Raw genomic sequence first — 12,634 nt, 5'->3', positions numbered from 1 at the left:
TAGTGTTACAAATATTTTTTTGTAAATAAAGGTAATTGTTTAATGAAATATTGTAGTGTGTTAATTTTTTACAATGCCCAAAATGTGAACAATGGTTTTTATTAAGTGTAACTAGTATAACTCCATATAGAATACATATCTACAATCGCTTTTGTAAAGTAAAAAAGAAGTTTGACGAAAATGTCTTTAAGAAAATTTATGCACCCAAGAAATAGGTACAAAAAAGCGCCAGATTTTAAACAACTTGCTTTACACTATCCTGAATTTTGTAATATCGTAACTATAGTAAGTAAAACGTTATTCAAACGAATTTTTATTGCCTAAGGAATCCAATTTAATTAACTAAACTTCTAGGATCTCACTGGCAGAGTGAAAATTGATTTTAAGAATGAAGATAATTTGAGAGTGCTCACAGAAGTATTATTAAAACATGACTTCAATTTAGAAGTAAAAATACCTCCAAACAAGTTAGTACCCACTTTGCCGTTGCGCTTAAACTATATTTTGTGGATTGAAGATTTGATGAAACATGCCTCTTTCAATGATATGCAAGAAGTTGTTGGCATAGACATTGGTAAATTGATAAAAAATGAATACATTCTGTTTTATGTACTCAATATTTTTTATAAACACTTTCTCTTATAGGTACTGGTGCAGTTTGCATATACCCTCTACTGTTTGCAAAGATGTATGGCAATCAAATGATTGGCACAGAAGTGAATGAAACAAGCGTGGAAACAGCTAGCAAACACGTTGAAAATAATAAATTACAGCACTTAATAAAAGTACATAAAGTGAATGGAGATACAATTTTCCAAGACATCTTAGAAGAAGGAAAAATCTATCACTTCACAATGTGTAATCCACCTTTTTTTGAAATGGAAGGATCAGCAGACAGGGTAGAAAAACGACAGCCACCTAGAAATGCTCCAACTGGAAATAAAGCTGAGCTTACAATTCAGGGTGGTGAAAGAGCATTTGTAATGCAAATGATTGATGAAAGTATAGAAATAAAAGACAAAGTTAAGATTTACACCACCATGTTTGGTAGAAGAAGTAACTTGCTGTTCTTGCTGAAGTTATTGAAGAAAAAGAACATAGAAAATGCAACCTGGACTGAGTTCTGCCAAGGACATACTAAAAGGTGGGGATTGGCTTGGTCTTTTCTCCCGAAAGATGTAATTAATTTGACGAATGCACCCGTGATTCGAAAAAGTGGGGATTATATTGCAAAGCTATTAAGAGAACAACGTCCAACAGAGATAGAATTTCCCATGCATGACAAATTTTCTTCCTTTGAAAACTTGGTCCATTTCTTGGAAGAGTCAATGGAAGAATTGCAGATAGAAATGAAGGATTTGAACTTGCCCATTGATGATTTCAATGGCTGGTCGTGTCAATTAATTGCGCAAAACGACACATGGTCACATGCACGTAGAAAACGTCGATTGGCTCGAAGACAAATGAATCAGTCTGAATCTCGCGATGCAGAGAAGACAAATGCAGTAGGCAGTACTCAAGAAAGCTCTTTACAAGAAACTGAGAACAATTCAGACAATGCAAATGAGGAGAAACATGGTCCAGTTCAAGCTGAGGAATCTAAGGATCCTTTGCTAATATGTAACTTCTTTGTTGAATTAATAGAGCATGAAGAAGAGTCAGAAGGTGACGATATAAAGATATCCATGGTTTTTGAGAAAGGAACTGGGGGCAGAAACGCTCTGGAAACATTTAAACAGTACTTAATAAATAAATTGAATATCAGAGAGCATTTTCAGAAGCAGCAATCAAGGCCAAATAAAAGGAAAAGAAAACGATTGAAGAGAAACGAAAGTGGTGCATGCGAGCAAGCTGAAAGCTCATATCTGGAAGACTCCTAGGAATTTTCTTAAAGTATTCATTCATGTCCCATAAAAAAATGATTTATTTTACGCGCAGACTCTATGAAATCGCGTAACAGGTAATATATGTAAATCAAGTATTTAACTTTATTTATAATCAATAGTCCTTATGAACTAGTATTCTTTATGGTACATTTTGGCTAACAAGTGCAATATAATATTCCATATCGTAAAGTGTACGAACTTGTTAAACAGAAACTATGCGGCACCTCCACTCATCCGCCTTTCATTATCGTGACAAACATAACTGACTTAAAACACAAGATAATTTCTTTCGTTTAAACCGAATATCAACAAATGATAGATACTCATCCTTCAACTTAATTTAATTCAATTGTGAGGTAAAATTTTAATATAGGACTATCATCTTCAACATCCATTACGAAATGGATGGTACTCGATATGAAGACACGCGATCATGTAACAAAAAAAATGTAGATTAATGTTTTGGTAACAGTTCATTTCTCATTCTTAAAACTCTAAGAATACCTGCGTTACTTCTAGTGGTAATAGTAAATTCACGCTACTTTTATAATAACTTGACTAATGAGCTGTTTTCGATAATTGTATCAACGACCATGAATGCAACAACGCACGCATTTGTCATTACAACCATGCTTCTGTTGCCACCAATCCTTTTTTTAAATCATTTTCTTTTTGTATAAATAACGAAGAAAAATCTATAAAATACGTATTTTCCAGATTCAAGCTTTCTAATAGAGTGATGATAAAATGATGATTTGAAAAAGATGAAAAAGCTCTTTATGTGATGTACGTGGTAAGATAAAAATAGAAAATAAAGCTGCGCACATTGTTCTTGTTGAATGCAATACGGATACTTAATTTTTCTCCTGCGGATTTTTAAAAGCTTCTTAACTATTCCGAATTCAGCAAAGATATGTATTTGTTGAAAAAGTTCCATTAACTATAGTATTTATACTGAACCCAACAAGGCCAATTATAAATTAACAATTTAAAAATACTAAGTGTCTTTATGTATTCAATACATACTGAGTTCATCGATGGCAACTAGGATGGAAAAAATGACAACGATGCCTAGATGGCACAAAACAATGATCTCAAATATGTACGTACTAATAAAATAGACTATCGAAGACGTAAAAAAAAAGAAAAAAAAATTATTAGCTTATATTCTATGATAATAAACGTCCATTATTTGTTTCGCAGACGATTCTTATATCGTCTAATTTTTCCTGGTACTTCACATTTCGTTTCAATGTCAGCAACATTTGTGTAGTACGCTGGAACAAACACTAATTGTTATTTTCTTGATTAATAGAAGTGCAGCGTACGTAATACCGATAGCTTCATTACGAAGTATGATTAATTGAGCCTTTAAAAAAACTGTGATGCTACCAGTCCTTTCGTTTACAATTCGTTTCGATACAGCAGTGCGATCCGCTAGCTCTGTATACTAATTAAATTTATGTATAAGTATCCTGATGACAGGCATACACGCTAAGGCAATAAATTCCTTTCCTTCCTATTGGCGAATAATTTAGATAAGTGAAGAACCAGTTTTATGTTGCTTGTATGCTATTATAAATCAGTCATAAATTCTGCTATTTGATGAATAATCGAGCACTGCGGGTACTCAGGAAGCCATACGCAGCTTCCGAGGATTTTTCGCACATCATCAACGATCGCCACACTATAAAAGTTCAAACGTGATAGCGCTGTAAAATGTAATACAAATACACCGAAAGTAATGGTTTCTCGGCGAGCAAACGCTGCCGCTTCATATTCCAACCAATGGTGTACGCCGTACTCGCGTTACCCTTGAAAAAGACTTGGACGCGGGCAGGGAAAGACTAGGACTCAGAGGAAACAAAAAACTACTAAATAATCATCATTGGTGTCTTGAAACGAGCTCAGCTCTCTGCGACTACCGGTTCTAATGTAGTTTTACTCTCCTCTAGCTTCTTTGACTCTACTTTCTGTGCTTCGATCTTCTTCTCTAGCTTCTTATTCTCTTTCTCCTCTTTCTTACACTCTTTCTCCTCCTTTTTATTATCTTTCTCTTCTTTCTTACTTTCCTTCTCATTCTTCTTATTCTCTTTCTCCTCTTTCTTATTTTCTTTTTCCTCCTTCTTGTTCTCCTTCTCGTTCTTCTTATTCTCAATCGCCTTCGTTTCTCCGTCAGGCGTCTGTTCCTTTTGCCGTTTCTCTATCTCCGCTTTGAAGTTCTCGATATCTTGTTGACTGATCTGAACGAATAAAATGCCATTGATCACGTTCAACATGTCCAATACCGAGCCCATGCTGGGCGGTTGCACCTGAATAGGTGGCAGACTAACTCCCGATTTGCCCGTGTAAATTTCGTTCATTTTCTTCTGCAGCACGACTGCTTGTTGCGTCAGGTGTCTCAGGCAGTCGCTACTTTCTTTAGTCTTCTCGTGGTCCTCGCCCAACTGCTGTTTGTAAATAGCATACGTCTCCTTCTCGTTGTTTAGAGCCGCACGGAAGTCGCCCATGCAAGATTGTGTTCTTGCAACGAGGTGATAGGAGACAGCAACCTTCAAGGACCTTGGGCCGTGATACCGAAGATTGAGGGCCAACGCGTGCTCTAAAAAGCGGAGCGATAATTCGTATTCTCCGACAGCGTGAAGTATCAGCGAAATGTTGCTCTAGATAAACAATATTAACAGCGTAAATCAATTTTATTGAGTACTGTATTAACATCTAAAAGTTTTCTTAATACTTACGTCGAGTAATGCTACCTCTGGGTGGTCCTCGCCGCAAACCAAGAGGGCCAAGTAACGCGCTCTATATAATAACCTTAGTGATACAGAGACCTGACCATTTGCGAAAGAATATAATGCCAAATGAATCTATAAAAAAAGAAATAATTACTATAACTTGATATACACACATTATACTATCAAATACTTACATATTCAGTAATGGTGTATGGATGATCTATTCCATTAACTCTTTCCGACATGAGGACAGCCTTCTGCTGAGTGGCAAGGGCCTCCCCATGATCACCCATTATGTAATTTAATCGCGCGAGCATTCTCAGACACTGGGCGATTTCAGGATGCATAGCACCGTACACGTTGTTTAGGAGATTCAGCGCCTCACTGATCAATTCATATCCATCTTTCAAATACCCCTGTTGTATCTTACTCTGACCTGTCGTGTAGAAGTTATACGCATCGCTGGCCCTCGGATTGATATGCTTCACCACGGGGAATATATTCAGTATATCTTCCTCGAAGAACGTAGCCCTGTTCTTATTTTCGAAGTTATACTCACGTAACAATATCTGAATGCCAGTCTTTATGCAGAAACCGCGAAGCAAGGAAATCTTCTGAAGATGAAAATGTTCTATGGTGGCGTCTAGTGACTCTGGGGATGGTGTTTCCCAATCGTAATAGCACTTTAGGTCGGCTTTAATTTGTTGCCAAAGAGATTTAGGCGTTAAGGATGCCCATTCCACTTCAGACTGTTGCGGACCATTATTTCTACCTTTCCTCTTATTACGCCGCTTCGCGGTCTTACTCTGAAGCTCTTCTAGATTTTGTTGAGGATGAATAATTTGTGCAGAAGACAGTAAGCAGTTCAAGAAATGACTGATCGCAGCTGAGAGACTCATTAGCTCTGTACCCTGCATGTAAAACGTGAAGATGTGCTTCGCCGAACGTAAGAGAAGCTCCGAAACTGCGATACGATTAAGATATTGTAATTGTGGAACTGCAGCTAACATTGCTGCCAGTTTGCCAAGATATCGTACATTGATGCCTCTACCGTGTAAAGCCTCTACCAATGTACTTCCATCCATTGCAGCAGCAGTGTGATCCAAGCATTCTCGAATGAAAGTAGGAATTTGTACGGTCAGTAAAAAGTCAGCGGCATCCTGCACTAATTGCTTCTGTTTTTTCAAAGCAGGACCATTAGGGTCTGAGTGTCTTACACCAGGAGAAAATACATCTGGATTAAATCTAACATCGAATTCGGCATCTCGTAGGCTTCCAACCGCTGCTGCAGCCCGTCGAACTATTTCCTTTGTACTTTCCTCCAATTCTTGTTTCTCTCCGCCAGTAATAGAGTCAGTGATGCTCTCCACAATCTTCTTAGCCTCATCTGCTTCGATAATCGATTGAGAAGAATCTTCTTTGTTGCTATCAACTGTGATAGCATTCGACTCCTCCTTTTTATCTTCCTTCGCAGTGGTTTCCTTTTCTTTCTGCACTCTTCTCGTAGACGTGAGCTGCTGGAGATGTACCGCGGCATGTTTAATGAACTGAACGTATCTAGCCTCAACGAAGGAGTCAATTAACTCCTGGCGAAGGCAAGCTAATCTATGCTTGTGTTCGATTGGGAAACCGAGAGCTCTAGCTTCTTTGCTCAACTCGACACCTTCCACTGGAGAAAATAAATATTAATAAAAAAAAAAAACAGAGTGAAAAAATGTTATGCAGGCTGCTGATTACGTCGACTTACGTTTCAGAAAATTAACATCAGGGGGAAAAGTTCGCAACAGATCCAACACATAGTGTCGAGAATCGTTCCCGATGATACCCTTGCATTCTACGCTACTGCAAAGTTCCACTTCTTCTCCGGCATCATTGATAACTTTGTGAGGAAGAATTTTTAATTGCTGACCAGCTTTGTTTAACTGCAACGTACAGTAAAATAATATTAAAAAATTTGTAAATATGTCTTAGAAAAATCCTGTCGAATAACTTACCAATTCGAGATACTTAGGGTGCGTGAGAACCGTTTTCCCAAAATCTATAGAACCATAAACAACAGATTGCTCCTGTTCACGTTCCAAGATTCCTGGGATGATCGACTGTGCGGTGACACGATATCCTCTATACAGAAAAATACGAGCGATTATCACAAGAACTTAACATCCTTTCGATCGAACGGCGTAAGTTTCTTTAGAATACTGAACATCGAACATATGTACAAATTGTCCGCTACAAAATATTGACCATTGTACAAGTAGTGTGACGAGAATAATGCGTCTAGGCGATTTCGTACAAACCTGTAGTCAATTACAACGGTACCGAGGGTGTAAAGGCCAGGTAAATCGACCGCTGCATAAACTCGAACACCTTGCAAGTCGTTTCGGGGGGCGACGAAGGCGGCAGCATCACCACCGAGCTCTTTATAATGGTCTCTGACATCGAATCCAAGAGAGAAGAAAATATTGTTCCATATAAACATTTGCATTTTAGCCTCCTCTCCTGGATTTATGGCCATCACGTTACCATCTATGACTGCCATCGCTCCTCGTGTTGCAGCGGCAACAAAATCGCTGTGAACCTAAATTGTTCCATTAAAAAACGGGAAATATATCTTTGCATATTTGAGCGTTGAATGATCAACATACTTTAAAAATAGCTCGTTCTCTAAGCAGTCTTTCGGGTAAATTTTTACGAGGTAACTCTCTCGTTGTTTGTAACTCTTCGTTCCAATCTCGAGTTTGGCCAGGAATGTGTTCTTCATAGCCCAACTTGGAAGAGAAAGCTGTAGATACGGGCAATATTAATATGTGAAATGTGCATTTCGTAAAATTATGATGCCTTTCGTTTGAAAGGACACGTACTGTCTTCAGCGCGTATCGCGTCAATTGTATGCTCAATTTGGGGCGCGCTCCACGCGTAAAGTTGATACGGTGTGGCGACTCTTTCAAAAGGATGCCTCTGTGTCCTCCTCCGTTGCATAGCAGCGAAACCCCTTTTAAATGTTGGACTGAGCTGGTTCAGTAGCTCAATTAAGCTGTGGCACAGATGACTCGGGGTCGCTGGTTTCGGATTAAACACTTCTTTTGTCGACTGATTGACAAAAAAACCCCTGGCACACGCTGTCAAATAATATTGCTTGTCCTCTAGGGTCACCACGTGCAAATACAATAAGTCTCCATGAAGCTTTCTGTGTCCCGGTGGAGGATTCCATCCAGATGTTGTTAGAACCTGTAATAAATAATTAAATTCAATTATTTAACATAACAAGTCACATTTGTACAACTGAATCTTACTTTTAGACAAGGAGGACATTTTTGTTCTTTAGCTTGTGGCTGTAAAGGTAATAAAGGTCTCTCTTTACAGCCTGGTATGATATAATCTGGTGGAGTACAGTCGACCGAATCTGCCCTACTCTTCTTCTTCTCAAGGATGTCCCCATTCGTGACGACGTTTAGGAACGACAAACTGCTACATTCGACGCCGTTGTAAGCGTCTGCCGGATCCACGGATTTCAGTAAATCGCGAACATGTCGAACGTGTATGCGTGCCTCTCGCATCGTGTACGGTTCCTCTACGACTTTAATCACTGAACCCTCTTTTAGGCCTTCGATATTCTTCAGCTCAGCAAAGTTATCCAATGTGTTCCCATCGAGCTGAAGAGAGAAACAGGTGCGGTGGCACGTGTCTTCGCGATCCATAAGCAACTGATGGATCTCCTAAAAACATAATAAGAGAAATATATTTTTTATCATTGTACAAAGTATTAAATAAGAGATTATTCAAGAAATTATTAATTACCTGGACCAATTCCATACTAGAAACTTGTATATCAAATGGTTCTGCTCCTGGACTGACAATCTTAACAGTAAATCCCATATCTTGAATGAAAACAACTTCTTGATCATTTGCAGCATCTTTGTCCTTATCACCATCAACTTCTTTTTCGCTTTTCTCACTCTTCTTTTCCTTTTCTTTCTCTTTTTCATTTCCCTCTTCTTTTGTGGCCTCAACTTCACCCTTCTCCACAACATTCTTCACTACTGTGCTCGAATTTCCTGTTTCTTCCATGGTTTCCTTCATATCTGAACATAATTTACACACAAATGAGTACTTAGTTATATGTTAGAATCTATGAGGTAAAAGTTTATTATCTTTTATGAGTTATGGATTGTTGAAATGAGGAATTACTTCAAAGATTTCTTGTGTACAAGTTGATTAAAATTTGTATTGTTAAAAAAATGTACTAGATACATATAAAATACAATTATTCCTAAGATTCCTTTGAAGCTGAATATCTGATTACTTCTCAAGGATAACGTGTCTATAAATATTTCTATGAGTTGCATTACTGGAGAACGGGGTGCATTTCCCACTAGATACGGCTGTGGGCATCCGTCGGGACTACCACTTACATTCACCAATGCACTTATAAATAAACGGCAATGTAAATAGTCTGTACTCAAATGCCGTACTATTTTTATCGATACCATGTTTGCGATATATATTCATTTCTAGCGTGCATCGATCTTTCAAATCACATTGTTAATTGCGTTCGAGCTAGCGGCTCATTATCATCGCTCTCTGAAAATTCATGCCAATGTTGAACAGCCAACAAATTTCGTGTTCTCTACATTTACGAGACCTTGATCTTCAGTGTTCCTAAGGACAGCTTTTAATAATTTCTGTGTCCACGATACCTTGTTAATAAATAAAACTGTCTTTTTAAATAAATTATTGTAGTTTTCCAACTGAATTATATTCACATTTTTTAAATATTTTAAATGAAACTAATATTTATTCGCTAAATGTGTTGATTATCGATTAACGAAATAAGTGTTCGATCGAAATTCGCAAGTGTCTTCAGAGGGCGTTCACCTAGTGTATCAAGATCGGATGAAAATTGGAAACGTTTATGGTAACAGTACATGCAGAATACTTAAATGAAACGATTTGCTAAATGTAAATTCATGTTCTTATTTCTTGCAATGCAAGAATATTTTAAAAGCGAACAATTTTCTAATTCTATGACTTGACAAAACCTCATGACCAAAACTTTTCGAGCCGAAAATCCTTGACACTGCAAATATATACTTTATCAAACAGTCTCATTTATCGTTTGAGAAAAAATGCCTTATCTTAGACACTAAATTTTTCGGTTGCAGTGCTCCGCATGTATATTACTCATATCTCGGGCACACGCAAGTTTATCTTACAAACCAATTGCTTATCGCGACCCTATCACGTAACGTTTTACTATTCCATTTTGAAATCCTCCTTTTTTGATCCCCTTCTTATCGAGTAAAAACGATAAGGAACGAAGATGTGAAAGAAGCCAGAAGATAAGATCGCGTACAAAAAGGGACACACGAAATCGTTCTGATTCCATTATCTTGTTTCACACTTTCCTATAGATTTTATCTACTGACTACCTAAGGAAGATGATTTGTTAAAATTGTTTCATCCCCAAATTTTCACCCACCTTCTCTCATAACGTAACCTATATTTTCTGTCCCTCGAGTTTAAAACATTCTGTTACAGAAAAATGACATAGTTGCATTCCTTCAATTATAAAAATTAAACGATAAAAAAATGTCAAAAATTATGAAGAATTCTGTTATGAAATTGTTAATTAGGAAAAAGTATTTTGTTGTTTGCCGGTTAAACATGATTGTGTAATAACAGAAGCGCGATCTCTCAGTCGATAAGCGAATTAACAGTAACGAAAACATTCGAATTGAAATAGGAAAATGTCGAGTACGATATCGATAGTCTGTTTCCATTTATTAACAAAGAACACGTACAATGTTAATTATTAGCCTCTGTGGTCGTTCTTGTATTGTCTGCAAAGGTTTGGCTAAACACACACGTTCGACTGTTTACAGATGTAAGGCGCAAGGAAACGCGACGCAACGTCAGAAGGAAGACCGATAACCCCTGCTATCGATAATTCTTCGTAATTCACTATTGTTCTTTCGAAACGTTCGACCCTTCGCGAAAGACCATCATTGCGCGATTAAATTTCAATTCCTATTCCCTCTACCCTTTCAAATATTCAAATATTCGCACATTCAAATATTCAAATATTCAAACATTCAAACATTTAAATATTTCAAACAATCTTAACGTTCGATTCAAAAATTTCAAATTTTAGCGATTCAAATAACCGTTATTTAACCGTTTAAAGGAGACAGGTGTTTAAAAAAAATTCCTCCTTTGAGGTTAAGAATTCATTACTCAGTGTAAACAGATTTGAGAAATGAAATTGCTTAATAATTCTAGTCAGTTATTTTGAAAATAATTGACAGAAGGTGTTTTCTACTTTTCTCTAGCATATCGTCAGTTTCTTCAGTAGCTACGCCTATGCACGCGAGGTCATTAACATGCACGTGTTTCTGCTCGCTTTTTTTCTCGAGAAAAGGGAGCTCTGAGAAGCCAAAAGATCAACGAAATGGGCCTAGTGTCAATTGACAGTGACGAATAACACTGACGTCCCATGAAAAATCACCTACCGTTCTCGAATGAAGGTGTTCGGTAACCATTGGACTTTTAACAAGCGGAACATGTGCTCGCCAGTAAAATCGAACAGTTATCGTCGCACACGACGAGGAAAAAGACGTAATTAGATATTCTGTAATACAATTTATGTAATTCTGTTCGGATAGAATAGCCAATATTACCTGTCAAATTCCAAAACCTTTTGCCATTCCTAATATCACTACCTCAAAACCACGTCACTTTAAATTCAAATTACTTTATTATTATAGGCTTTAAATCTTTATAGATTTCTGAAAAATTTGCGTAGAAACGAGAATAAACTTCATAGAATATTCAAAAATATATGAATTTATAAAACGTGCGGAATACGTTACAACATTTAGAGGTTAAAACAAACTTCGTGCTCGATTTTCATTATTTCTGTAATGCGTAAATTCACAGAAGTTTGAATTTGCACAAGCATTCGCGGTATATCTACAATACCAACAACGCTATCACGTCCCCTGACGAAAACTAACGACTGTCAACAATCCCCTAAACAGGCCGCAACAAATCAACTGAAACACGAGATTCGAACTCTCTCAAATTCAAAATCCCCGTCCGTAGATAACGCATCGAAACGAGATACGTAGGTAGCCCATTATTCCAAGTGAAACCGATCACGTGCTTGCCGGATAATCGTTCCTATGCCCATCTCGAAAGCCAGAGGCAGAAACACACGCCTCGAAGCTGCTGAACACCGGCAGGAAAAACCAGCGATTCAACGAAACGATGAACGTTGAAGGATGAAGCACGTCAAACGACAGATTCGTGCGTCTTGTGCAACCTCGCTTGCAAAACAGCGGCGAGAATGTCCGCGGGCAGCAAGTCGAGCAACGATCACGCTAGTAATAACCGCAGGGCAGGAGAAAGGCCGAGAGAATTCGTCTGCTAGCAGGGAATCGCGTCTTCTGCTAGGTGATCGAAACTTGCGGCCCGCTGAGGGCTCGCATCGTAGGTGCATAGATTCGCGCAATTCGCGCGTTACATAACGCACCGAAGGCCCGGCTTTCGGCCGCGGCGGCATCGTTAGAGCGCACGCATTAGCTCGAACACAGCGTGGTAACCTGACGACACCCGAGGATCATTACATAACGTCGCCAGAAGGGGGGCTTTAACCTAGAACCGCGGGATCGCGGGCGAAGGGCGTAGATTAGAAAATTACCGTCTACTAACCAGTAGCGGCTCCCTCGTCGCCGTTCACCAGCGGGATTTTCGTGCTCCCGTTCTCGACGGCAGCCTCGATCTCTGCGCCCAGTGTCATCGTTTCCTAGTCAACGATTACGAGTTCCCACGCGGCCCTTCGTCAACCCGGCACGTTCTTTACCCACGATTTACACGCGCGCACACCTTTTGCGAGTCGCCCCCAAACGACGTCCCTCTTTTCACGAGGCAGCACACTGACTCTGGAGCACTGCGAGCCGCTTTTCTCTCCACCGCACGTGCGTTTCGAACGAAGTACAAAGTCTAATGGGCGCG

The 12,634-nt window shown here is 38.7% G+C and overlaps 2 protein-coding genes across 5 annotated transcripts; one reads left to right on the top strand and one right to left on the bottom strand.

Annotated features, from left to right (window-relative positions):
- Nucleotides 1-65: 65 nt before the first annotated feature.
- On the top strand, nucleotides 66-6,499 carry LOC143178112 (U6 small nuclear RNA (adenine-(43)-N(6))-methyltransferase). 3 transcript variants are annotated; one of them, XM_076376585.1, is made up of 4 exons: nucleotides 66-285; nucleotides 355-574; nucleotides 646-1,960; nucleotides 6,376-6,499. In XM_076376585.1, exons 1-3 carry the CDS (start codon nucleotides 181-183, stop codon nucleotides 1,878-1,880), a joined length of 1,560 nt encoding a protein of 519 aa, XP_076232700.1. In that variant the 5' UTR covers nucleotides 66-180; the 3' UTR covers nucleotides 1,881-1,960; nucleotides 6,376-6,499. The 3 variants fall into 3 exon arrangements, with proteins under 3 accessions (XP_076232700.1, XP_076232698.1, XP_076232701.1); XM_076376583.1 differs by lacking the exon at nucleotides 6,376-6,499 and adding an exon at nucleotides 2,604-2,739; XM_076376586.1 differs by lacking the exon at nucleotides 6,376-6,499 and having other exon boundaries at nucleotides 646-1,665; nucleotides 1,766-1,903.
- Clu (clustered mitochondria protein homolog) lies at nucleotides 1,965-12,629 on the bottom strand. 2 transcript variants are annotated; one of them, XM_076376578.1, is made up of 11 exons: nucleotides 12,321-12,629; nucleotides 8,420-8,703; nucleotides 7,915-8,337; nucleotides 7,483-7,849; nucleotides 7,267-7,403; nucleotides 6,919-7,199; nucleotides 6,616-6,742; nucleotides 6,369-6,543; nucleotides 4,816-6,290; nucleotides 4,628-4,753; nucleotides 1,965-4,549 (listed from the first exon to the last, which is right to left on the bottom strand). In XM_076376578.1, exons 2-11 carry the CDS (start codon nucleotides 8,699-8,701, stop codon nucleotides 3,794-3,796), a joined length of 4,149 nt encoding a protein of 1,382 aa, XP_076232693.1. In that variant the 5' UTR covers nucleotides 8,702-8,703; nucleotides 12,321-12,629; the 3' UTR covers nucleotides 1,965-3,793. The 2 variants fall into 2 exon arrangements, with proteins under 2 accessions (XP_076232693.1, XP_076232692.1); XM_076376577.1 differs by having other exon boundaries at nucleotides 12,332-12,626.
- Between the last annotated feature and the right edge of the window lie 5 nt (nucleotides 12,630-12,634).

The sequence above is a fragment of the Calliopsis andreniformis genome, chromosome 4 (genome assembly GCF_051401765.1).
Source record: "Calliopsis andreniformis isolate RMS-2024a chromosome 4, iyCalAndr_principal, whole genome shotgun sequence".
NCBI classification, from domain to species: Eukaryota; Metazoa; Arthropoda; class Insecta; order Hymenoptera; family Andrenidae; genus Calliopsis; species Calliopsis andreniformis.
This window is presented reverse-complemented; position numbering and strand designations above follow the sequence as displayed.

Bases quoted from the DNA above. Each gene is read 5' to 3' on its own strand.
- LOC143178112 (XM_076376585.1), top strand. From the start codon at position 181: ATGTCTTTAAGAAAATTTATGCACCCAAGAAATAGGTACAAAAAAGCG. The intron at 286-354 runs GTAAGTAAAACG...CTAAACTTCTAG, and splicing joins TTTGTAATATCGTAACTATA to GATCTCACTGGCAGAGTGAA. The intron at 575-645 runs GTAAATTGATAA...TTTCTCTTATAG, and splicing joins AGTTGTTGGCATAGACATTG to GTACTGGTGCAGTTTGCATA.
- Clu (XM_076376577.1), bottom strand. From the start codon at position 12,419: ATGACACTGGGCGCAGAGATCGAGGCTGCCGTCGAGAACGGGAGCACG. The intron at 8,704-12,331 runs GTTAGTAGACGG...AATTATGTTCAG, and splicing joins CGACGAGGGAGCCGCTACTG to ATATGAAGGAAACCATGGAA. The intron at 6,291-6,368 runs GTAAGTCGACGT...TATTTTCTCCAG, and splicing joins TGATGTTAATTTTCTGAAAC to TGGAAGGTGTCGAGTTGAGC.